The 26,379-nt window shown below is 36.6% G+C and overlaps 1 protein-coding gene across 4 annotated transcripts in view; it reads right to left on the bottom strand.

Annotated features, from left to right (window-relative positions):
• LOC126480260 (AMP deaminase 2) overlaps positions 1 to 26,379 on the bottom strand; it is a 473,603-nt gene that overhangs the window by 45,457 nt on the left and 401,767 nt on the right. For all 4 annotated transcript variants that reach the window (XM_050103850.1, XM_050103851.1, XM_050103852.1 and 1 more), the window contains one exon: positions 19,883 to 20,009. In XM_050103850.1, coding sequence (XP_049959807.1) covers positions 19,883 to 20,009 — 127 coding nt within the window. The remainder of the gene's footprint in view (positions 1 to 19,882; positions 20,010 to 26,379) is intronic.

Raw genomic sequence — 26,379 nt, 5'->3', positions numbered from 1 at the left:
ATGGCAGAGTTACGGAAGCAATGCAGCTGCATTAAATTTTGTGTGGAACTCAAGAAAAGTTTTGCACAGACACCAAATGAGGCTGGAAGCATATGGTGATGCCATACTCAGTATACGAATGGATGGAAGTTAAAGATGATCCTCACTGAGGACACCCTTTGATGTCTACAGACGATGCTCATCTCAGGAACATCAATGAAATTGTGCATGCCAATTGATGAGTGACTGTCCAAGAGACATTTCAGTTGGATCATGTCATGAAATCCTGTGAGAATGAAAGGGCCTGAAATGTGGCGAGACAATTCACGATTTGTGCATAACAATAACACATCCACACATTCTTCCCTGTCGATGTGCGACTGTTGCAGAAAAAATTAAATCACTCTGCTGCATCATCCTTAATACTCTCCAGTCCTGGTCGCTGCGAACATTTTTTTTTTCTTTAATTTTATTTTCATAGTTGAAAACCCCTTTGAAAGGAAGATGATTTGCAATGGCAGACGACATAAAAGAAAATTTGCAGATGGCGCTTTGCGCAATCCCGCAAGAGGCTCACCAAGACCGCTTCTGGAAGTGGAAATGACATTGGGAGCGGTGTATCAATTGGGGAGGAGAGCATTTCAAAGGAGGCTGTACACAATAAATAAGCATAGAAAAATTTTGTGGACCAAGTTCCAGAATTTTTTGAACATATCTCGTATATTAACACATGAGTAGACACAATTCCTCCACAAACTACATGCAGCACATGCAACAGTCTTCACACTGTAAAGAGTCTCATGTGGCTCAGCAAATTTGTTTGTAGGAACATTAACCATTACCAGTATTGAACTAAAACTAATACTACTGTTTAGGATTTTATTCACATGTTTGTTACTATTTTTACAGCACTTTAAATAATATCACATTGACATAAAACTGTGTTAATAAATTTTATATAATTCTATTTTATTACACCATAGTTTAGTTCCTCCTAGTGGAAGGAAAGTTTTACTTAGTACTAGCTGTTAATCGCAGCTGTGCTTGCACGTCAGTAGTTTTTCTTTTTATGATGAATGATAGTGAGTAAATAAGCTATTGTATGTGCAGGAACATCAGCTGCCATCAAATTTCTGCCTGCTCAATTAAGCATAGCTCATGACGTGCGGAACCATCCCTTCCCTCCTCCACCTCCCTCCCAACCCATTGCCACACTGCATAACAATACCTTATACATCGGGTACATTATGAAGCAAATTTAGTAACTGCTTAAATACACTTTATGTTCAGTCATGTAGAGGAAATATTTTCCATTCCTTACTTCACTCTCTTACAGGTTGATTTCTTTGATTTTTTAATAACTTTCTAGAGCAGCCTATGTTTTTCCTCAGGGTTCAAGCTAGGTCCACACAAACTTTCATTGTAATCAGTTCAGTGATTTAGTCATGAAAACATAACCAACAGAGTACTTTCACATTTAATAATATTTGTAGGGAATATGGATTAAACACATTGAGGACTGTATAATCATTGTACTCTAGCTGTCATCCATGGCTGTGCTAGCATATCAGTGAGATGAAACGTGAGTATGGCTTTAGTAGCTGGAAGGCCCTCTTCAAGATGTTAGGCTGTCTGGTGTAAGATATTTTTTATCTGACTACTTCAGTGACTTGCACATCAATGATGATAAAAATCATGATGAGGTCAACAGTCATAAGTAGAAAAAGAATCTGACACAACCAGGAATTGAACCCAGGACCCTGTGATCAAGGGTCAGTAGAGCTAACCACAAGGCATGTCAGTAGTTTTGTTATTATGAGTGATGGTGATGGCACTAAAAGAAAATGTGGCCTTTTAATATTATTAAATAACATCAAAATAACAAAATAAGAAAATAAATAATTTGTAGTTTGGTGCAGTGCAAATTGTATAATATTTCTACATGTAATAATGTGAACTGCTCTCACGTTTCTGCCTGTTACCCATGGTTGCGCTCACATATCATAATCAAACACAGCCTGACTAAAATCCTCCACACTGTACATGTACAAGCATAATGTCTCTCTGTCATGCAGCATTTAAATGAGAATCATCGTGAGTCTCAAGAGACTCAGAAGCGATAAGACACATGTGATACTTAGAAGCTAAAATACACCAGGGTTGTGACATATTAGTATGTAAATATGGATTAAACATGTTGAGCATTGTATAAACATTGTATTAATTATGTTGAATTGTATTATGAAGAACATATAAAAAAATAAAAGCTTTTTCACAAATATGACAACGTTCAAAGGTAAAAGAGGAAACATCTTTTTCAAAGAGTAATTATTGTTCCACAATTGGTGTTACATTCTACAAATCAACAAATATCTTGTACCACACCCTTTCTAAAGTATCTTTTGTTCTTCCTTGATGTTCAAGCTATCTCCAAACCAAATTTCATCAAAATTAGTTCAGCTATTTAGTTGTGGAAGTCTCACTGACGGTGTTAGTTTTGCTTTTATAATACTAGTTTGGAAGTAAGGATGTTTGCTGTGCATTAATACTAATTTATCAACAGAAAGGCAATCCCTCACTTACAGTGGATTGGTGTATAGAGCACATGAAAACATAACAGAAAACAGCATTCACACTAGCATTAGACCAAGTCTTGGGGCCACAGGAGTGTGTGTGTGGTGTGGTATAGTCCTACGTAGTGTGAGGTGACATTTTGTTGTACCCAGCATTCTAACTTTATATGTTTATAATATGACTCATTTTACTTTAATGTGAGTTTCAATGACAAAAACATTTTTAGTCCAACATTTTTAGTCCACCTGCACAAGACAGTGCCTGCAATGATTAGTAACTGTCTGTTTAGCTTGCCTGTAATTTGACCTATGATAAAAACAACTCAGTGAAAACATGAGTACAAACTCCCTGGTCACTTGGCCACTGCCTAAATAGCTACAGGACCAAAAATTTTGTTTCAATTTTATGTCATCAGAGATTTTCACTGCTATGTAAACTGAGCTGATAAGAGTCAACTGTGAGCAGTTTTTTTAGTGCCTCGAGTAACATTGATTATGTTTCTCAGCTAAAAGATCAATATCCAAGATGTAAAGCAGATGTTAAGCTTAAATTAGTGAAATAAAATTTTATTAGACATTAATTTATACACATTATATGGAAGTAAAATGAGACAGTTAAAAATATGAGTACCTATGACTGAACAGGGAACTTGCAGTTCATCAGTGCTAAAGGCCAGTATGACCTTAAACTGGTTTGAGTACAAGCTAATGAAAAGGAGATAGAGATGTTTCCTGATACTTCAGAAGCATTTGATTAAGCATCGCACCAATTCTTATTAATAAAAGTATGCTTATATGGGTCACCAAATAGAATTTGTGACTGTATTAAGGATTGCATGATAGGCAGGATGCATAATGTTATCTTAGATGTAGAGTCATCAACAAACATAGAAGTAACTTATGTGTGCCCATGGAAATGTCTCAGTACCTTCGCTGAATTTTTCTGCATTAATGATATGGCAAACAATACTGATAGTAAACACAGGATTTTTTCAGATGATGCAGTTAAAATAACAAAGCACTGTCTGAAAAAAAGCTGCCAGACAGATTAGAACTTAGCCTACAATTACAGTATCAATGAGTCACAACTGGAATCAATCAACTCATACAAATTCTTGGTGTATTGATTTGTGGGGACATTATAGGTAAAGACAATGGCAGACTTCAACTCACTGGTATGATACTGGGTAAACACAGTCAGTTCACAATAGTACTTGCTTAAAAACTTGTGCAACCCCTTTAGAATATTGTTGAAGTGTATGGGGACTAAACCAAATAGGATTAACAGGGAGTACTGAGTGAATACAAAGAAGGGTAGGGCACATGGCTGGTGGTTTGTTTGACTGGTGGAGGAGCTTCACATACCCACTTAAAAATGTGAGAGGCAGATTACTGAAGAAGACACCCACTTTACCCACAGAAGTCCACCTAAAAAGTTACAAGAACCATTGAGTGGCGAATATAGCAATTTACTATGAACCCTTGCATATCACCTCCATAGAGATTGCGAAGATGAGGTCAGAGTAACTCCAGTGCCCACTGAGCCATTTAAGCAGTCACTCTTCCCATGTGCACGCTCTCTCTCTCTCTCTCTCTCTCTCTCTCTCTCTCTCTCTCACACACACACACACACACACACACACACACACACACACACACACACACTCTCTCTCTCTCTCTCCTGTGGTCCTAAGACTTGGTCTAATGCTAGTGTGAATGCTGTTTTCTGTTATGTTTTCATGTGCTCTATACACCAATCCACTGTAAGTGAGGGATTGCCTTTCTGTTGATAAATTAGTATTAATGCACAGCAAACATCCTTACTTCCATACTAGTATTATAAAAGCAAAACTAACACCGTCAGTGAGACTTCCACAACTAAATCGCTGAACTAATTTTGATGAAATTTGGTTTGGAGATAGCTTGAACATCAAGGAAGAACAAAAGATACTTTAGAAAGGGTGTGGTACAAGATATTTGTTGATTTGTAGAATATAACACCAAATGTGGAACAATAATTACTCTGTAGAAGGTGCATTCAAAGAGCTGATCTTAGTGATGACACACACAAAATGTGTGCAGGCACATTTGTAGGCATATCAACATTGATGTTTGAAAGCATTACACAATTTCATACACACTAAGCTAAAGGAGCTTTGTCTTCTGTGGCCAGCCAAATGTTGAGAATGTGATAAAACTAGTCACAATACAATGGACTAAAACACAAATTTATGGAGTTTAGTTCTAAATAGTGAAAAATGTGCTGTATCCAATGTTAATACAAGAGTACAAACAGAAGCCATGAGCTGAAAATGTGTGTACAACTAGTTCAAATGCCATGAATTTGAAAGGAAACTGTTGATTATGTGCCAAATTTAATTCATCGATTAAAAAGCACAATGACAGTGCCAGGATTTGTTGCACATCCTGATGCTGACTAAGTAAACAAATACAAGAGTTAGCCTAAGGCCACACATTAAACTACTGGGGATTTCGATGCAGTGTGACCTAAATGATGTCATCTACATGCCATCATCAGAGGGGATGACAGCTAGCATTACCTGTTTAGTAGCAAATCCAAGAGACAATCAATGAGAAAATGTCCTCCAGATTCCTTGTGTCTCAAAAAGCATGAAAGAATTTTCTCTAAAAGTACAGGATCAAAATATCAGATCACTTTGTAGGAATCCACCAATTTTATGAAGTCAGTCTTTAAATATGGTTTAGCTTACCACACCTATTCCTAACTATGGTAACTTAAGTCTATATGAAGTTACCAAAAGTTTTCTTCAATGTATTAACAGTCCACAATGTTTACCCTATGATGGTGAATGTTAATGAACCACATCCCTCCAGATCACTTTCAGTGATGAAGAAGTCATCTCTTTACTCTATTTTTTCATTACACTGATCATTTCTATCACAAAATAATGTTATCTGACCAAAAGTGATGGTCTGTGGTGGCATTTCTTTTCACAACAGGATGCCTTTGATTGTCACCCATGGCACCCTTAAATCTAAGTCGAATGCCAGCAATATTCTACACCCTATTTTGTTGCCTTTCATAACAAGCTATCCTGGACTTACATTTCAGCAAGATAATGCCCACCCACACACAGCAAGACTTTCTACTGCTTGACTTCATGCTTGCCAAATCCCACGTTGGCATGTTTGCCAGATCCCACATTGGCCTGGATGGGTGACTGATCTCCCCCTCACTGAGAACTTCTGGAGCATTACAGGCAGGGTCCTCCAACAGTCTCAGGATTTTTCTGATCTAACATGTCAATTGGACAGAATTTGGCATGATACCCCTCAGGAGGACATTCAACAACTCTATCAATCAGTGCTAAGCCAAATAACTGCTTGCACATTGCACATAAGAGTCATAAGTGGCCCAACACATTACTGACTTGTTAAATTTATGAATCAATTTCAATTGTTCTGAAAATGCAATCATTTATTTGTCTTTACATGTACATCATACCTACTGATTTCTGTCCCATTCAAATAATTCCTTCGTGATGCCTTTTTTGTCTTAGAGTGTATCTGAGAAGTACAAACAGATGGCAGGGATGTTTCACGGCACTTTACTATATAAGTGACTTATTAGTGGTTTCTTCATTCACCTCTGCCTTTCTTGTGTTGTGACCTGATATTTGTGAGTGTTTCGTATCGAGCAACTTTACCTCTTACCTGTGTTTACATTCCGCGCTGACCAGTTGCAGCTGTAGCGGCGCATCGAAAGCTAAGTACTAATTAATTGTGTGTGTATAGTGGTTTTATTTAGGAACTTTAGTAGTCTTCAACCAGTGTTCTTGGTGTTTCTGGTGAAATAATTTCAGAAGAACCTTTTGGGAACTGTTTTCAGTTTCGTTACTGTGTCATTAGACGTTTGATTCTCTTTCTGTATTAGCCTTCTGTTATATTCTCATTTGTTGTTGATTAATACTGTTAATAATAGTAGTTACTTCCTTGTAGAGTAAGTCTGTGATTATTGTAGTCAGGTTTTTAACATCTTATTGTAATAGCGGAACTTAGATAAGTAGTTTTCTTGTTTCAATAAGTGTAAATTTTACCATGAGTGAGAAGTGTTGGCTTTGCCGTAGGTTCCTGAGTAGTGGATTGTGGTGTTAGACTTGTTCGAAGTATTTTCACTGGGGGGAATGCAGTGGGGAAGCCAGTGCGCATTCTGGTGAGATCCTCTCCTGGAACTGCAGATTATGTAGCAAGAGTAAGTTGATAGAGGAGCAGGAGCGTAAGATCTGTGCCTTTCAGGTGCAGTTGAAAAACGCACAGGAGGAGCTAGATAGTATGAGGAGGGAGAAGGGGGTTGGGGAATGGGAGCTGGCTGTTGGCAAGAGATCTGCTAGGGGAAGAAGATTTTCAGATAGTTTTACTATTGGTGTTTGCAATAGATATGACCAACTGTCAGAGTCTAGTGGAGAGGAATCTCTAGTAGCTGTAGATGTAGGAAGTATGCAGCAGACCTCAGCAGTTACGGTGGCTAGGACAGTTGCAAAGTCGAAGAGAAAGAAGAAGGTTCTGCTGTTAGGTAGTTCTCATGGTAGACGTGTAGGCCAGCAGTTGCAGGAAGTATTGGGGAGTGAGTACCAGGCCACCAGCACTGTGAAGCCTAATGCAGGATTGGCTCAGGTGACTTAACACAGGGGGGCTATGTAGGGATTTTACTAAAGAGGATCAGGTAGTGATTGTGGGTGGGGCCGGTAATAGTATTGATAGGGATGGGGAGTATGACATAGATGGTGACCTGGAAAAGACAGCCACTTAGACTGGCAACATATATGTCCATTTCGTGGAACTGTTTCAGCGTCACGATCGGCCTCATCTCACTACAGCCATCAGGCGTAATTACATGAGACTTGGGGGTGAGCTGATGACAGAAAGCATGAGTCACATTTCAGTGGTGTCGGTGGAGTCTATCAGCAGGACGGGTTTCATTAGACATGGCCTGCACCTCAACAGGTATGGGAAGGGGAGGCTGGCAAAGCTTATAGGTGACAGCATAGGTGGAGGTGGTGGGATCACTCATGGGAAAATTCCTGCAGTAGTGGGTGTTAGAGCTGCACCTTTTCTAGATTGAAGTCAGCTGATAGGTATTCCTGCTTAAGGGAAGTCTCTCTAACAAAGGAACCACTTTTGACAAAGCTTAGATATCCGAGTAATGAGGAAATTAGTATATTTCATCAAAACATACAAGGTATTAGAGATAAAGTTAGTGAACTGCTTATAGATGTTGACTCTGAAATTATTGGTATATCTGAACACTTCTTAAGTAAGGAGATAATTCAGAGGCTTCCTTTACCAGGTTACAGGTTGGCTGGCAGCTTTTCTAGGAGCTCTTAGCGGTGTGAGGGAGTAGCCATATATGTGAAAAACGGCATCCCATTTAAGTCAATTGATGTTTCGAAGTACTGCACTGAAAAGGTGTTTGAATGTTGTGCAGGTGTGGTTAAATTTAATGGAGCTAAACTTCTAACTGTTGTTATTTATAGATCCCCAGACTCCGAATTCACAACATTTTTGCTGAAGCTAGAGGAGGTTCTTGGTTCACTTTACAGAAAATACAAAAAGTTAGTTATGTGTGGTGACTTCAACATCAATTGTATAAGTGATTGTGCAAGGAAAAGGATGCTGGTAGACCACCTTAATTCATATAATCTTATGCAAACCGTATTCTTTCCAATGAGAGGGCAAGGGAACAGTAGAACAACCACAGACAACATTTTTGTTCATTCCTCATTACTAGAAGGGCATTCTGTTAGTAAAAAGGTGAATGGCCTTTCAGATCATGATGCACAAATTTTAACTCTAAAAGATTTTTGTGCTGCAACACATGTTAAATATAGTTATCAACTGTTTAGGAAAGCTGATCCAGTTGCTGTAGAGACCTTTGTAAACCTTATCAACGAACAAGAGTGGCAAGATGTTTATGGCGCTGATACAGTAGATGATAAATATAATGCTTTTCTCAAGACTTTTCTCGTGCTCTTTGAAAGTTGCTTTCCGTTAGAACATTCAAAACAGGGTACTAGCACAAACAGGCAGCCTGGGTGGCTGACTAGAGGGATAAGAATATCTTGTAGAACAAAGTGGCAATTATATCAAAACGTTAGAAACAGGCAAAATCTAAATGCAGCAGCCCATTAGAAACAGTATTGTAAGGTGCTTAAAAATGTTATTAGGAAGGCAAAACGTATGTGGTACGCAGATAGAATAGCTAAGTCTCAGGATAAAATTAAAACCATATGGTCAGTCATAAAGGAAGTGGCTGGTCTGCAGAGACAGGTCGAGGATATAGAATCAGTGCGTAGTGGGAATGTCCGTGTTACTGATAAGTCGCTTATATGTACAATATTTAATAATCACTTTCCGAATATAGCAGGTGAACTAAATAGAAACCTAGTCCCAACAGGGAATCACATAGCGCTCTTAGAAAAAAGTGTTCAGAGACTGTTACCTGAAATGCTCCTTCATGATACTGACACGAGGGAGATTGAGTTAATAATTAAATCACTAAAGACCAAGGACTCTCATGGGTATGACGGGGTATCTAGCAGAATACTGAAGTATTGTTCTATGTATGTTAGCCCAGTACTTTACCATATCCGTAGCTTTTCCTTTAGGAGTGGTCGGTTTCCTGACCGATTAAAGTACTCGGTAGTGAAGCCACTTTATAAAAAGGGAGACAGGGATAATGTTGACAATTTTAGACCTATTTCTATGTCATCGGTGTTTGCTAAAGTTATCGACAAGGTTGTATATACAAGGTTACTTGAGCATTTAAATTCACATAATTTGCTGTCAAATGTACAGTTTGGTTTTAGAAACGGTTTAACAACTGAAAATGCTATATTCTCTTTTCTCTGTGAGGTTTTGGATGGATTAAATAAAAGGTTGTGAACGCTAGGTGTTTTCTTCGATTTAACGAAGGCTTTTGACTGTGTTGACCACAAAATATTACTGCAGAAGTTGGACCATTATGGAGTAAGGGGAGTAGCTTATAATTGGTTCGCCTCTTACTTTAAGAACAGAAAGCAGAAGGTAATTCTCCGTAATATTGAGAGTGGTAGTGATGTTCAGTCCCAATGGGGCACTGTTAAGTGGGGTGTTCCCCAAGGATCGGTGCTGGGTCCACTGCTGTTTCTTATTTATATAAGTGATATGCCTTCTAGTATTACAGGTGATTCAAAAATATTTCTGTTTGCTGATGACACCAGCTTGGTAGTGAAGGATCTTGTGTGTAATATTGAAACAGAATCAAATAATGTAGTTCATGAAATAAGTTCGTGGCTTGTGGAAAATAATTTGATGCTAAATCACAGTAAGACTCAGTTTTTACAGTTTCTAACTCACAATTCAACAAGAACTGATATTTTGATCAGACAGAATGGGCATATTATAAGCGAGACGGAACAGTTCAAGTTCCTAGGCATTCGGATAGATAGTAAGCTGTTGTGGAAAGCCCACATCCAGGATCTTGTTCAGAAACTAAATGCTGCTTTATTTACCATTAGAACAGTATCTGAAATAAGTGACAGTTCAACACAAAAAGTAGTCTACTTCGCATATTTTCATACACTTATGTCATATGGTATTATTTTTTGGGGTAATTCTTCTGATTCAAAAAGGGTATTTTTGGCTCAAAAACGGGCTGTTCGAGCTATATGTGGTGTAAGTTCGAGAACCTCTTGTCGACCCCTATTCAATAGTCTGGGAATTCTGACATTGCCCTCACAGTATATATTTTCTTTAATGTTATTTGCTGTTAGCAATATTAGCCTATTCCCAAGCGTTAGCAGCTTTCACTCAGTTAATACTAGGCAAAAATCAAATCTGCATGTGGAATGCATTTCCTTGACTCTTGTGCAGAAAGGAGTGCAGTATTCTGCTGCATCCATTTTTAATAAGCTACCACAAGAACTCAAAAATCTTAGCAGTAGCCCAAACTCTTAAGTCTAAACTGAAGAGTTTCCTCATGGCTCACTCCTCCTATTCTGTCGAGGAGCTCCTGGAAGAGCTAAAAAATTAAGCGGGTTCCAGTGTTACATTGTTGATTTTCTTTTTTTAAACTTAAGACTTATCACCTGAACATGTTTTTTATATTTCATTTTATCTGTTTCTATGAGGTGCATTCAAGTTCCAAGGCCTCCGATTTTTTTTCTAATTAACTACTCACCCGAAATCAATGAAACTGGCTTTACTTCTCGACATAATCGCCCTGCAGACGTACACATTTTTCACAACACTGACGCCATGATTCCATGGCAGCAGCAAAGGCTTCTTTAGGAGTCTGTTTTGACCACTGGAAAATCGCTGAGGCAATAGCAGCACGGCTGGTGAACGTGCGGCCACGGAGAGTGTCTTTCATTGTTGGAAAAAGCCAAAAGTCACTAGGAGCCAGGTCAGGTAAGTAGGGAGCATGAGGAATCACTTCAAAGTAGTTATCATGAAGAAACTGTTGCGTAATGTTAGCTCGATGTGCGGGTGCGTTGTCTTGGTGAAACAGCACACGCGCAGCCCTTCCCGGACGTTTTTGTTGCAGTGCAGGAAGGAATTTGTTCTTCAAAACATTTTCGTAGGATGCACCTGTTACCGTAGTGCCCTTTGGAATGCACTTTCCCCCTCGCTGTCCCAGAACATGGACACCATCATTTTTTCAACACTGGCGGTTACCCGAAATTTTTTTGGTGGCGGTGAATCTGTGTGCTTCCATTGAGCTGACTGGCGCTTTGTTTCTGGATTGAAAAATGGCATCCACATCTCATCCATTGTCACAACCGACAAAAAGAAAGTCCAATTCATGCTGTCGTTGCGCGTCAACATTGGTGGCACCCACCTGGATGACACTTTTCACATTTTCAGGTCGTCATGCAGGATTGTGTGCACAGAACCCACAGAAATGCCAACTCTGGAGGCGATCTGTTCAACAGTCATTCGGCGATCCCCCAAAACAATTCTCTCCACTTTCTCGATCATGTCGTCAGACCGGCTTGTGTGAGCCCAAGGTTGTTTCAGTTTGTCACACGATGTTCTGCCTTCATTAAACTGTCGCACCCACGGACGCACTTTTGACACATCCATAACTCCATCACCACATGTCTCCTTCAACTGTCGATGAATTTCAATTGGTTTCACACCACGCAAATTCAGAAAACGAATGATTGCATGCTGTTCAAGTAAGGAAAACGTCGCCATTTTAAGTATTTAAAACAGTTCTCATTCTCGCTGCTGGCGGTAAAATTCCATCTGCCGTACGGTGCTGCCATCTCTGGGACGTATTGACAATGAACGCAGCCTCATTTTAAAACAATGCACATGTTTCTATCTCTTTCCAGTCCGGAGAAAAAAAATCGGAGGCCTTAGAACTTGAATGCACCTCGTACTATCGTGTTATAATTCCATGTATTGACTCGTTCCATGACCATGGAGACTTCTCCTTAATTTGGTCCCACGGAACAATAAATAAATAAATAAATAAATAAATAAAATTATATATAAAAACAAAGATGAGGTGACTTACCGAACGAAAGCGCTGGCAGGTTGATAGACACACAAACAAACACAAACATACACACAAAATTCAAGCTTTCGCAACAAACTGTTGCCTCATCAGGAAAGGGGGAAGGATAGGGGAAGACGAAAGGATGTGGGTTTTAAGGGAGAGGGTAAGGAGTCATTCCAATCCTGGGAGCGGAAAGACTTACCTTAGAGGGAAAAAAGGACAGGTATACACTCGCACTCACGCACATATCCATCCACATGTACAGACACAAGCAGACATATTTGGTCTTTTAAATATGTCTGCTTGTGTCTGTATGTGTGGATGGATATGTGCGTGAGTGCGAGTGTATACCTGTCCTTTTTTCCCCCTAAGGTAAGTCTTTCCGCTCCCGGGATTGGAATGACTCCCTACCCTCTCCCTTAAAACCCACTTCCTTTCGTCTTCCCCTATCCTTCCCCCTTTCCTGATGAGGCAACAGTTTGTTGCGAAAGCTTGAATTTTGTGTGTATGTTCGTGTTTGTTTGTGAGTCTATCGACCTGCCAGCACTTTCGTTCGGTAAGTCACCTCATCTTTGTTTTTATATATAATTTTTCCCACGTGGAATGTTTCCCTCTATTATATAAATAAATAAAAATTTAGCTAAGAATGTACCCATTTAGATGACAGAATACTGACAGACATTGTTGCACACAGTACACAAGTTTTCACTCCTGTTTATCATCTGTCTAATGCACAGCATACATGAGAACGAAATAATTTGTAACTCCTTTGCACAATTTTACAGAGGCAGTTTGATTTTACGATATGATTTTGCAATCTGTTATACCTCTTACCACTGTTGTCGCAAGAGTTTCTGGTGTGTTGTAACACTTACTACTGTTGTCACAAAAGTTGTGCTTTAGTGTATATTTCTAATATTCAGGAAGTTTTACACCTTTTGGCTATTTTAGCTTTTAATAAATCATTACCAGGCTTTAGAGATGCAATAATGAGTAACAATTCTGCTGTGCATGGAGCGTAATATATTCACTGCCCTGAAGGATTGGCATGTGCACTATGAACTGTGGACATTCGAAGTAATAAAGTCAGATAACATTATATTGTAATCAAAGTGGTGAAAAAAAGAGTAAAGAGATGAGTTTCCTAATGCTGAAAGTGATCTGGAGAGATGTGGGTCATCAACTTTCACCATCATAAAGTAAACATTGTGGAATGTTAGCTACATGACAAAACTTGATAACTACAAATAGATCTGAATCACCATAGTTCGATCAGATATTTTAAACCTGTACTTTAAGAGAGAATTCTTTCATGCTTTTTGAAACACAGTGAAGCTAGAGGACATCTTCCTATTGATTGTCACTTCGATTTGCTACTAAACCAGTAATGCTAGCTGTCATCCCATCTGTATATCAGACCTACTGATTTCCATCCCATTTGGATAATTCCTTAATGGTGTTTCTTCTTCTTCTTCTTCTTCTTCTTCTTCTTCCTCCTCCTCCTCCTCCTCCTCCTCCTCCTCCTCTTCTTTTCCCTTCCTGTGAGTGTACAGTGTATTTTACTTGCAGTCTTTGGTGTCCTTCCTTTAGGAAAATCTAATGGCTCCAATATTATGGATATATTGGACATCTAAAGACATAACACATCAAGATTTCAAAAGGTTCCTAAGGAAACCTTCACTGAAAAGTTGCCAACAGATTTATAAACATTGCCAAAAGTACAGTGCAGAAAATCAAGCTTTCTTTGAAAGTAATTAAGAGTATTTTGCTATTCTGTTTTGTTTTAAATGTTTCAGGATAACCATCACTAGACTTTTAAGACACATACTGTACAATGCTTTTTTAATTGTCCTATTTATTTACTAAAACACAATAAACTTTTCTCAGTGATCAGAAGGATCATGTAAGGAAAAGGATAAATAAGTAAGCATGAATTATTCAGACATAACAATATAACAATCTATGTAACATCACTGCAAATATTTTCAGAAGGAAGAAAACTAAGTAACTAGCATTACATTTCTCATTTGAGGAACATCTAGTGATATTTTCCCACACTATATGCATCATATGAACCTTGACCATCTTTCTTCCTCTCTGTCCCACATACGAGATGGAGGAGGAGGAGGAGGAGGAGGAGGAGGAAGAAGAAGAATCAATCTCAGTTTTAAAAATCATTAACAATTTGAGTGAATAACAACATTTTTGCACTAGGATTGTGTGTAATTTTACCTTCAGTTATCCATTTTTCATTTATTATACATTTTCATAGTCATGTATTGAGGTGTGCATGAGATGGCAACATGAAATTATTTGTTTCTTGTGTCATACATATGTTTAAAATGTTTAACTGGATAGTTTTATCAATAATTGATTGTTATATGTTTAAAATGGTTTTCTATAAATAATTCTGGATTGGTACAGAAAAAGACAAACATTTCAGGTCATAATTGCAAATACACAGAATATTTGAAAATTTTAGATCCATGAACAAATGTCAGCATGACTCTCTAGGCTTTATATTACACACATTATTAATAATAGCTTTTTGAAGTAAAAAATATTCTATTTACTCTATTTGCACTCCCCCAAAATATTAGTCCATATGTTACAACTAATTCAAAATAACTGTGGTAACACCTTTCCCATTGTCCAAATCACTTGCGTTACACAATAATTTCATTGTGAATGCAAGACTGTTTAGCTTAGTTGCCAAGTAGCTTATATGAGAGGATCAGGATAATTTTTTTTCTAGAAATACCTTCAGGAATTTGACAGAATCTGCTTCCATAAGCACCTTATTTTTTTGGGGGGTAATTTGGAAGTCATCTTATTTTGACTGTCTTGTTTTAACCTGTGTAAGTTGGGTTTTTTCCTTGTTTCATTTTAATTCATTTTCATCACCCTAGAACCAAACTATATAGGGTGTCAATGACTCTTTGGGGAATTTGTTCTGTGATCTCACATTTAATGGATACAGATGTCTTGTCTGCAAATAAAACTGCGTGGGATGTTATATTTAGAGGTAAATCAATTACATAAAATAAAAACAAGATTGTGTCTAATATGGAACCTTCTGGGACTACCTGTGAAATAATTTTTGCCATTCTGGGGAACAATTTCTACTACCTCACATTACAACTACCCTTGGCTTTTGACCCATTAAATATGATTTGAACCATTTCATTTCAAAGCACTACTGTTTCTTCTGTGTATTTCTAATTCACGCAACAGTTGAGAGTGATTGATACAGTCAGAAGCAGAAAATTTCACAGAAAATTCCTCACAGTTTTTGGGATTTATCCAGAGATAAGCAAATTTTCTCAACAAATTTTTTGATGGTATATATTGTGCTCTTCCCTTTCTGGAAGCAGAACTCATTTAATATGATGATATTCGATTTTACCATGAAATTTTGGATCTGGATTGCAACAACTATTTTGAATATTTTTGAAAATAGTGCAGAAGACTTATTGGTCAGTTGTTTCCTTTATCTTCCTTTGAGCCTTGCTTGAACAATGGCTTCACTACTGCAGACTTTAGAACATCTGGGAAGCATCCTTCTGCAAATGACTGGCCAATTATTTCAGATAGGGCTCATGATATTATACCAGGAACTGTTTTAACTACTCTGTGGGGTATGAAACAGTGAAGGGTGCAAAGAATCAAATAGGGAAAAAGCCAAGGACTAGCAAAAATTCTTAGATAACACAGGAGATATTGAATTTAACTGATGAAAGCAGAAAATATAAAAATGCAGCCAATTAAGCAGACAAAAGAGAACTCAAATGTCTAAAAAATGAGATGACATGAAGTGCAGGAATGGCTAGAGGACAAATGTGAAGATTTAGAAGCATATATGACTAGAGGAAAGATACCACCTACAGGAAAATTAAAGAGGCCTTTGGAGAAAAGAGAAGCAGCTGTATGAATATCAAGAGCCCAGATGGAATACTAATCCTGAGCAAAGAAGGGAAAGGTGGAAGGAGTACATAGAGTGTCTATACAAGGGAAATGGCCTTAAAGGCACAATTATAGAAATGTAAGAGGATGTATGTGAATATGAAATGGGAGATACGACACTGTGTGAATTTGACAGAGCACTGAAAGACATAATTCAAAATAAGGATCCACGAGTAGATGACACTCCTTCAGAGCTACTTATATCCTTGGGAGAGCCAGACATGACAAGACTTTTCCATCTGCTGTGCAAGATGTACAGGACAGGTGAAATACCCTACGACATCAAGACCATTATAGTGATCCCAACTCCAAAGAAAGCACGTGCTGACAAGTGTGAATATTATCCAACTACTAGTTTAATAAGTCATGGATGCAAAGTAGTAACACAAATTCTTTACAGAAGAATGGAGAAATTGGTAAAAGCCAAGTTATGGAAGAACAGTTTTGATTCTGGAGACTGTTAGGAACACACAAGGCAATACTGACCTTACAACTTCTCTTAGAAGATAGGTTAAGGAAAGGCAAACCTACAACATAGAATTTTTAGACTTAAAGAAAGCTTTTGACGATGCTGACTGGTGTCATCTCTTTGAAATCCTGAAGGTAGCAGGGGTAAAATACAGGAGCAAAAGGCTGTATAAAACTTGTACAAACCAAACAGCAGATACAAGAGTCAAGGGGGATGAAAGGGATGTGGTGGTTGAGAAGAAACAGAGATAGGGCTGTAGCCTATCCCCAATGTTAATAAATCTTTACACTGATCAAAGCAGTAAAGGAAACCAAAGAAAAATTTGGTATAGGAAGTAAAGTTCAGGGAGAAGAAATAAAAACCTCGAGATTTACTGATGACATTTCAATTCTGTCAGAGACAGCAAAGAACTAGGAAGAGCATTTGAACACAATGGACAGTGTCTTGAAAGGAGGACAATAAGATGAAAACAAAAAAAAAAGCAAAGTGAGGCTAATGGAATGTAGTCACATTAAATTAGGTCATACTGAGGGAATTAGATTAGGAAATGAGACACTTAAAGTGGTAGATGAATTTTGCTATTTGGACAGAAAATAACTGATGATGGTAGAAGCAGAGAGGATAAATTCCTGATGGGCAATGGCAAGAAAGGAGTTTCAGAAGAAGACAAATTTGTTAACATTGACTGTAGATTTAAGTGTAATGGAAGTACTTCCTGAAAATTTTTGTATGGAGTTGAGCCATGTATGGAAGTGAAACATGAACGATAAACAGTTTAGACAAGAAGAGAATAGAAGCTTTTGGAATGTGGTGCTGCAGAAGAATATTGAAGATTAGATGGGTAGATCACATAACTAATGAGGAGGTACTGAATGGAATTGGGAAGACAAGAAATTTGTGGCACAACTTGACGAAAAGAAGGGATCAGGTGATAGTACACATTATGAAGCATAAAGGGATCACCAATTTAGTATTGGGGGGACACGTGGGTGGATAAAAATCTTAGAGGGTGATGGAGACATGAATATATTAAACAGATTCAGATGAATGTAAGTTGCAGTAGATATTCAGAGATGAAGAGGCTTGTATAGGACAGATAGCATCAAACCTGTTTTCAGACTGAATACCACAACAGCAGTGTATATTTCATCCCATCCAGTCAAATTTTTATTTTTATGGGACACTACTACCTTTTCTACATATTTAGCTGTAATTTATTCAAATGTAGTTAGAACTTGCCTGTGATCATGATCTACTTAAATCAATGCCTCATTTTGATACAGTAACAGAAAACACATTTAAATATTCTAATATTTCTGAAGAATTGATTTTGGAAATCTGTAGACTGCGAACTATGACACCAACTTTAGATTTTACAACTGGCTGTATCATCTTTGATTTATTTGTATGTTTCAGAATGAATTTTTTGTGTGCCATTTATTTGCTGCCTTTACCACCCTTCTAAATAAAGTTTTATACCTTTTTACACAGTTTATAAAATCTAAATTTGTATAACTTTTCAGTGCATTATGGAACTGTCTTTTTCTAGCACTTGACACTTTTACATCAGCAGTTATCCATTTCAGTTTACTTGTCATCTTTTTATGACAGACTGTAGGGGGAAATAATTTATTAAAAACATGCAAGAAATTCTAAGAAATCTGCCACTCTATATGGGTGAAGCACAAGCCAATCAACTTTCACAAGGCTTTCTTTATCAGTGTTCACAAAATTCCTTTCTATTGCTGCTTAAAAGTTATACATCACTAAACAGCTAAACTGTTTGCAGAAGAAGTACGTAAAAACCTCGCAACTCTGGCTAATGCTCATTAACACATATATAGATTTGTCTCACTCCTAGCCTGTGATATCACCAGAGCATCAGCCAATAACAGGGTGTTTTCAATCACGACACCAGATCTTCATTTTGAATGATTTTTAAGCTTTAATTACATAAAAATAACAAACATTTTGTGAGAATATTGACTGTAAATGCTATTTATATGTAATAATCAATCAGAATAACTAAACGAAACTTTTAACATATGAAAATAACCTACTAAACATACTGGATTTGAAATAGCTACACAAAACAAGCAAAGAAAGCACAGATGGTGGAATAATAAATGTGAAGAAGCACTTAACACAAAAAAGCTTGGAACAGTTAGTGTAGCAGCAAAACACACAGTAATTGGAAAATCTATCCATTTGAGAAGAAGTGAACACATAAAATTATTGGGGAAAACAAATAAAGAAAATGATGGGGAGGCAAGCCAAAAAAAGGAATTAGGAGAAATGCAGACTGAACAAGAGATCTTACTCAACAGAGACAAATTCAGACTAGATGTCAAGAAATTCAAATGTTTTCAGGATGTTAAAACAAACAGAAAATCAACTGGTGTCAAATCGTCATGTGAGAGGAAAAGAGCTCATTCTGAGAAAATGGAAGTTTTGGTGGGTGATGATGGAAGAGAGATACAAATAGTTATGTTGATGTGGTCCTTGGTTGGTCTATAACGAAATAAAATAAAAAAATAAAGGACTGATTTTCAGGTGGTGTTTTTATTTCCATATGGAGAGAGCAAGTATTACAGCTGACTGAAGTTCCTCTATTATGGCTCATGAATAAATCACAATTGTGCCTCCCCTCTGTCAACAGATCATAAGAATACATACTTCTGAAGTTGCGCAGCCACTCCCATTTGATCTTATCAACACATTTTACAATTTTTTTGTTTCACTGATAAAAGTGTTAAGAAAAGCAATAATTGTGTGTTAATTAGCTCTGATGAATGGAAAAGAATGCAAAAAATAAAGTGGACTGCATTTTATAACACAACGATAAAAAAGTCAAAATTAAATCTTTCCACATCAGCTGCCTTTATATAAAAATGTCACTGAACCTGTAACTTTAAGAAGAAAACATTTAGATTTGTTTCACTGATAAAAGTGTTAAGAAAAGCAATAATTGTGTGTTAATTAGCTCTGATGAATGGAAAAGAATGCAAAAAATAAAGTGGACTGCATTTTATAACACAACGATAAAAAAGTCAAAATTAAATCTTTCCACATCAGCTGCCTTTATATAAAAATGTCACTGAACCTGTAACTTTAAGAAGAAAACATTTAGATTTAAAAACTTCAATGACTGACTTCCTTTATATCTTCAGTTACATTATTTGCCAAATATTTTAAACACAAATTGCTTAATAAGCTAACTGCAAGAAAATCATTTGGAACTTCGGTATTATTATATCATTCTTATAAATGTATGAAGAAGATAATCTGAAATATGTATTTTACTGCATTCTTACTGCTGTCTAATACGCACTATTATACACTGTGAATAAAATTATGTTAATGAACACTCACATACTGTAGGAACCTATGCAGTTCTGGATGTGAGTTTGGATCATTTGTTGCTTCAAAAAGTGGCAAAAAAATATTGTTCAGTATTTCTTGAAAGTTGTCCATCAGTTTGTTTGATTTGAATATATCACTGAAAAATGAGGAAATAAAACAAATTAATATAGTAAGTATACACGTGAAATATATATTGGGGAAAAAACTGAAAAAAAGGCTACATGAATGTTGATTTGAAATATTCTTCATTCAATTTCTGTTTGTAATCGTAACACAAAAATTTTATTTTGACAAAGTTAAGTTATTTAAGCCCACTGTAATTAGTAGAGGTTAAGTTTTGTTCACATGTCACTCCATGTGTTTAAGACAGTTTCAACAACACTGACAAAAAAAAAAAAAAAAAAAAAAAAAAATGTTGTTAATGTTAAACAAACTCTGTGAAGACAAAAAAGGTATATACAGGCAATAGTCAGATAGATACACAAATAGTAAAATGAGCTTCAGCAGTTGTTAAATGCAGTAATTAACATATAGTTTTTACAGACAATCTATTATTTTCAATTGGCAGCATATCAGAATTAAGGATATTAATGGATAAGATGAAAGGACAACCCTTAATACTTAAACCTGGATGATTACTTCTGAATGAGACCACTACATTGGCTATTCCATGATGAAATCTGGGAGACATCCTAGTTCTCCATTAGTTATAACCATCATTTATGAATATTTCCCTCTAAGAAGTCTTTAAACATATTCTTATAACTAGTGCTAGTTAGGTAATATGCTAAATTACCTCTAGTGCTAATGTTGTAGCCATAAATTACATCTATGCATAACATTTGTTGTTACAGATTACTATTATTATTAGTATTATTCTTTCCTGTCTCAGACGTTATGTCTGGTCAAAAATGGAAAGTGACGCGGACCTTGATCAAGCGTGACTTCCTTTTAAATGTACAGTATATGTTATATTGCATTTAGGAACTTTCGAGTGATTGAAAATGTATCAATAATTACGGATTTCTGTAGTTGTACATATAAGTTTGGATGTAGCTGTATTGCATTGATGTACTGGTGGATATTGTGTGGTATGACTCCTGTAGTTGATAGTATAATTGGTATAATGTCAACTTTATCCTGATGCCACATGTCCTTGACTTCCTCAGCCAGTTGGATGTATTTTTCAATTTTTTCTCCTGTTTTCTTTTGTATATTTGTTGCATTGGGTGTGGATATTTCGATTACTTGTGTTAATTTCTTCTTTTTATTGGTGAGTATGATGTCAGGTTTGTTATGTGGTGGTGTTTTATCTGTTATAATGGTTCTGTTCCAGTATAATTTGTATTCATCATTCTCCACTACATTTTGTGGTGCATACTTGTATGTGGGAACGTGTTGTTTTATAAGTTTATGTTGTAAGGCAAGCTGTTGATGTATTATTTTTGCTACATTGCCATGTCTTCTGGGGTATTCTGTATTTGCTAGTGTTGTACATCCACTTGTGATGTGATCTACTGTTTCTATTTGTTGTTTGCAAAGTCTGCATTTATCTGTTGTGGTATTGGGATCTTTAATAATATGCTTGCTGTAATATCAGGTGTTTATTGTTTGATCCTGTATTGCAATCATGAATCCTTCCGTCTCACTGTATATATTGCCTTTTCTTAGCCATGTGTTGGATGCGTCTTGATCGATGTGTGGCTGTGTTAGATGATATGGGTGCTTGCCATGTAGTGTTTTCTTTTTCCAATTTACTTTCTTTGTATCTGTTGATGTTATGTGATCTAAAGGGTTGTAGAAGTGGTTATGAAATTGCAGTGGTGTAGCCGATGTATTTATATGAGTGATTGCTTTGTGTATTTTGCTAGTTTCTGCTCGTTATAGAAAGAATTTTCTTAAATTGTCTACCTGTCCATAATGTAGGTTTTTTATGTCTATAAATCCCCTTCCTCCTTCCTCTCTGCTTAATGTGAATCTTTCTGTTGCTAAATGTATGTGATGTATTCTATATTTGTGGCATTGTGATCGTGTAAGTGTATTGAGTGCTTCTAGGTCTGTGTTACTCCATTTCACTACTCCAAATGAGCAGGTCAATATTGGTATAGCTTAAGTATTTATAGCTTTTGTCTTGTTTCTTGCTGTCAATTCTGTTTTCAGTATTTTTGTTAGTCTTTGTCTATATTTTTCTTTTAGTTCTTCTTTAATATTTGTATTATCTATTCCTATTTTTTGTATGTATCCTAGATATTTATAGGCATCTGTTTTTTCCATCGCTTCTATGCAGTCACTGTGGTTATCCAATATGTAATCTTCTTGTTTAGTGTGTTTTCCCTTGACTATGCTATTTTTCTTACATTTGTCTGTTCCAAAAGCCATATTTATATCATTGCTGAATACTTCTGTTATCTTTAGTAATTGGTTGAGTTGTTGATTTGCTGCTGCCAGTAGTTTTAGATCATCCATATATAGCAAATGTGTGATTTTGTGTGGGTATGTTCCAGTAATATTGTATCCATAATTTGTATTATTTAGCATGTTGGATAGTGGGTTCAGAGCAAGACAGAACCAGAAAGGACTTAATGAGTCTCCTTGGTATATTCCACGCTTAATCTGTATTGGGTGTGATGTGATATTATTTGAATTTGTTTGGATATTAAGTGTGGTTTTCCAATTTTTCATTACTGTGTTTAGGAACTGTATCAATTTAGGATCTACTTTGTATATTTCCAATATTTGTAGTAACCATGAGTGGGGTACACTATCAAAAGCTTTTTGGTAATCAATGTATGCATAGTGTAGTGACCTTTGTTTAGTTTTAGCTTGATATGTCACCTCTGCATCTATTATCAGTTGCTCTTTACACCCTCGTGCTCCTTTGCAACAGGCTTTTTGTTCTTCATTTATAATTTTGTTCTGTGTTGTATGTGTCATTAATTTCTGTGTAACAACTGAAGTTAATATTTTGTATATTGTTGGTAGGCATGTTATGGGGCGATATTTAGCTGGGTTTGCTGTGTCTGCTCGATCTTGAGGTTTCAGGTAAGTTATTCCATGTGTAAGTGTATCAGGGAATGTGTATGGGTCTGCAATGTAACTGTTAAATAATTTAGTTAGATGTGAATGTGTTGAGGTAAACTTTTTTAGCCAGAAATTTGCTATTTTATCTTTTCCAGGGGCTTTCAAATTGTGAGTAGAATTAATCATCATCATCATCATCATCATCATCATCATCATCATCATCATCATCATCTATGAGTGCAGCATATGCTGTTGTCAGGTTGTCATATAGTGATACGATACTTTACATCACTGGAGGTGTTTGATGTGGATTTCTTTTGATTGATGTGTTGTTTGATGCTAAATATGAGGTATGGCTATAAAATAACAAGATTATTGCTCTAAAACATATTATTCAAAAAACACACATATTTAGTTATTGTCACCCTCAGTATACTCCTCTCTTCTATCCCCACAATGCTCATGCGAATTTTCCATTGATGAAAACAGTGATGGAAGTCTCCCTCTGCAAGCTCCTCGATGAAGTGTGGCACTTTTTCTTTCACTGCTTCTGCAGATAGTAATCTTGTTCCTTTCAGTGCAGATCTGACCTTGGGGAATATGTAAGAGTCACATGGTGCTAGGTCAATTAAATAAGGGGAGTGGTCCAACACTCCGAGGCCAAACTGTAGGAGCCGGTGTGTTTTACTGATGCAGCGCCCATGACTTATTCTTCCACAATTCCAGTCTCTTTTTTCTTATTTCAATGGATTTGAGCAAGAACCTCATGGTAGTAACATTGATTACTAATGAAACCTTCACGAACCCAGTGAAGAGACACAATTAATCACTTTGAACCTTGATTTACTCATTCAAGCTCTTTTTGCTCCAGCTGAAGTTGGGCCCTTGCAAAGCATGAACTGGCACTTGAGTTTCTGGACTGTAAGTGAAAAACTAAGAGTCATCAAATGTTATCAGTCTTTCCAGAAATTGATCATTTTCAATGGTATTTGGCTGATCATAAGAATTTTCAGCACCAGTTTCACACATACTTTTCTTATGTGAAATTGTTTATGTAAACTTTGCCTTGTGCATTCTTTGTCAACTCCTACAGTTTCGTTCTTTGTCAACTCTTACAGTTTCAGCAGTCAGTTTAATACTCAACCAAAAGTCATACCACATCATATTATCTACTTTTTAGATATTTTCATCCACTGTTGATATTGAAGGGTGCTCTGGGCATGAGTCACCTTCAATGTCTTCTTGGCCATCTCTAAACACTTGAACAACTCAAAAACTCACTTCTTTCATAAAAGATTGGTTTCAGTCACAGTTTTTCCAAGTTTCAAGTGAAACTTGATGACAATTCATTGCTCTATTATTACACTTACCATTTTCCTGGCAAAACAAAATAACAGCTCTTACACAAATGATTTATCTTCAGACATAAGAGATGCCACATACAACTGAGATGACTTCACACATCACAGCTAATTGTCGTTCATCTTACTCTGTGACAGCATCAGTTTCTTTATCTTATATCCGCACCTCGTAGATGCTGCAGAAAGTGATGGATGCTCAAAACTCATTGTATGACCTTTTTCACTATTCTCGAGAATTGGTTCCACATCACACAATGTATAACTTGCACTCCCTGACTAGTGACCAAGGTTTTTACCAAACTGTCTACATCACGCATGTGTGGAAGTTCTTATATGTAAAAACAAAAGAGGCTAGAATTAAATACAAATCAGCAACACATCTTCTCATCCCTCTTCTCCAATTTGGCAGGAACCCCACTGACTGGAGTTTGTTCTTTCATGATCCACTCAATAAGGACAGCCTTCTATCAGGAAGTCCAGCATGCCCAACTGGAATTGACGCACAGTCTTTCTGAACCTTCATGGGATGATGATTAAAGTGACCAATCCATTGGCTTACTGATTGCTCCCTTCTGGACATATCAATTGTTCCTCTGTGTATACATCTAAGTTAAACTAGTGAGCCAAGTGAAAGTGGAAAGTGATATTAAAATAAATGTAAAACGACTGAAATACTGTGACATAAGGGAGAGATGTGTCAGCTGTAAACAGTTGCCTTTGCCCCGCCACCCACCCACCCCTCTTGACTTCTGACCCGTCATCTCCTTCTACATCTCTAGTCCAAAAGTCACCTTACTGTGTGTGGCAGAGGGTACTGGTGGTACCAGTACCATTATTTTCCTGCTTCTCTGCTCCACTCATAAATGCTGCATGGGAAGAAAGGCTGTTTATAAAGTTTCATATGAGCTTGTAATATAACCAAGGAGCATATACAGAAGCAAACAATACCATGCTAAGCAAATGATTCAAACCAAATCTTGTTTACATTCGTAAATACTCTGAGTCATTCCTTTATTTACTCATTTACAATAATTACTGATTGTTATGATATTCTTGAATATGACGTTATTATTAGTCAATTATGCATAAGTACTGTTTGTTTTCTATGTAAACTGTACCACACTTTCAACATGAATGCTATTTCAAATGTTAAGTAATTATATTAAATGAATATATCCAACACTGAATTATGCCATAAACATTTTCACTGTAATCAAAGAACAAATTATATGCGTAACTAAAATTTGTTAACTCTGGATTGTTAAGAAAAATATATTTTGAAATACTGAAACAAAAATATTACATCTATTGCATTCCTGAGTATCATATCTGTTTCTGTATTTTATTATGTATGCCACTGTGCACCCCAGTTATACTATAATTAATTTCAATAATTGTAATATCAACAGTAAGTGAACTGGTTTGAATTGTTAAAAATGTACTTACAGCTTGGCGGCTGCATTTGTAATGCCAGTTCGGTACAGTTCATGGTTCACATGAGTGCAGAGCAGTAACAGTTTAGACTATGTTCACAGCAGTGTGATTGATTGTAAAAAGTATTCAGTTTTCACTAAACTTCAATCAAAATTAAAAGCATGTGTTCATTAATTTCATTACAGAACCACACCTATGTCTCATAGAATTAAGCTCAGGAAGTTGGAGGCTGCAGCAAAGAGATTTGAACCCCCCCCCCCCTGTCATCGGGTAAGTATTATAGTTCATTTTAGTAACAGACAACTACAGATTTAATCAAATCTGTGATATGTTTCATTTACTTATTTTAAAGAAGTAGTACACAAAAATAAAAAAGTATGTTTTATACTGTTGTATTGGAAGTTGGTTAGTTACAAGTTTGAACTTTTCTCTTCTTTTCCTTTGTGTTCATTTCACAAGACATGTGGAAGGAAGTAATATGTTACCCATCTCTTCTTTGAACATATGCTCCTGGAATTTAAACAGTTACCTTTTCTCTGATACAAAACATCTCTCTTGTGGTGACTGCCATTAGAGTGTGTTGAGGAGCTCCATAATCCTCTCAGCTTACTAAATGATTCTGTGATAAAAAGTGCCACTCTTCACTGGATGTTCACTATCTCTTCTGTTAATCTCACTTGGTAAAGGTCC

This window comes from Schistocerca serialis, chromosome 1 (assembly GCF_023864345.2).
Source record: "Schistocerca serialis cubense isolate TAMUIC-IGC-003099 chromosome 1, iqSchSeri2.2, whole genome shotgun sequence".
NCBI classification, from domain to species: domain Eukaryota; kingdom Metazoa; phylum Arthropoda; class Insecta; order Orthoptera; family Acrididae; genus Schistocerca; species Schistocerca serialis.
The sequence above is the reverse complement of the archived record's forward strand: the minus strand, read 5'-3'. Positions and strand labels throughout refer to the sequence as shown.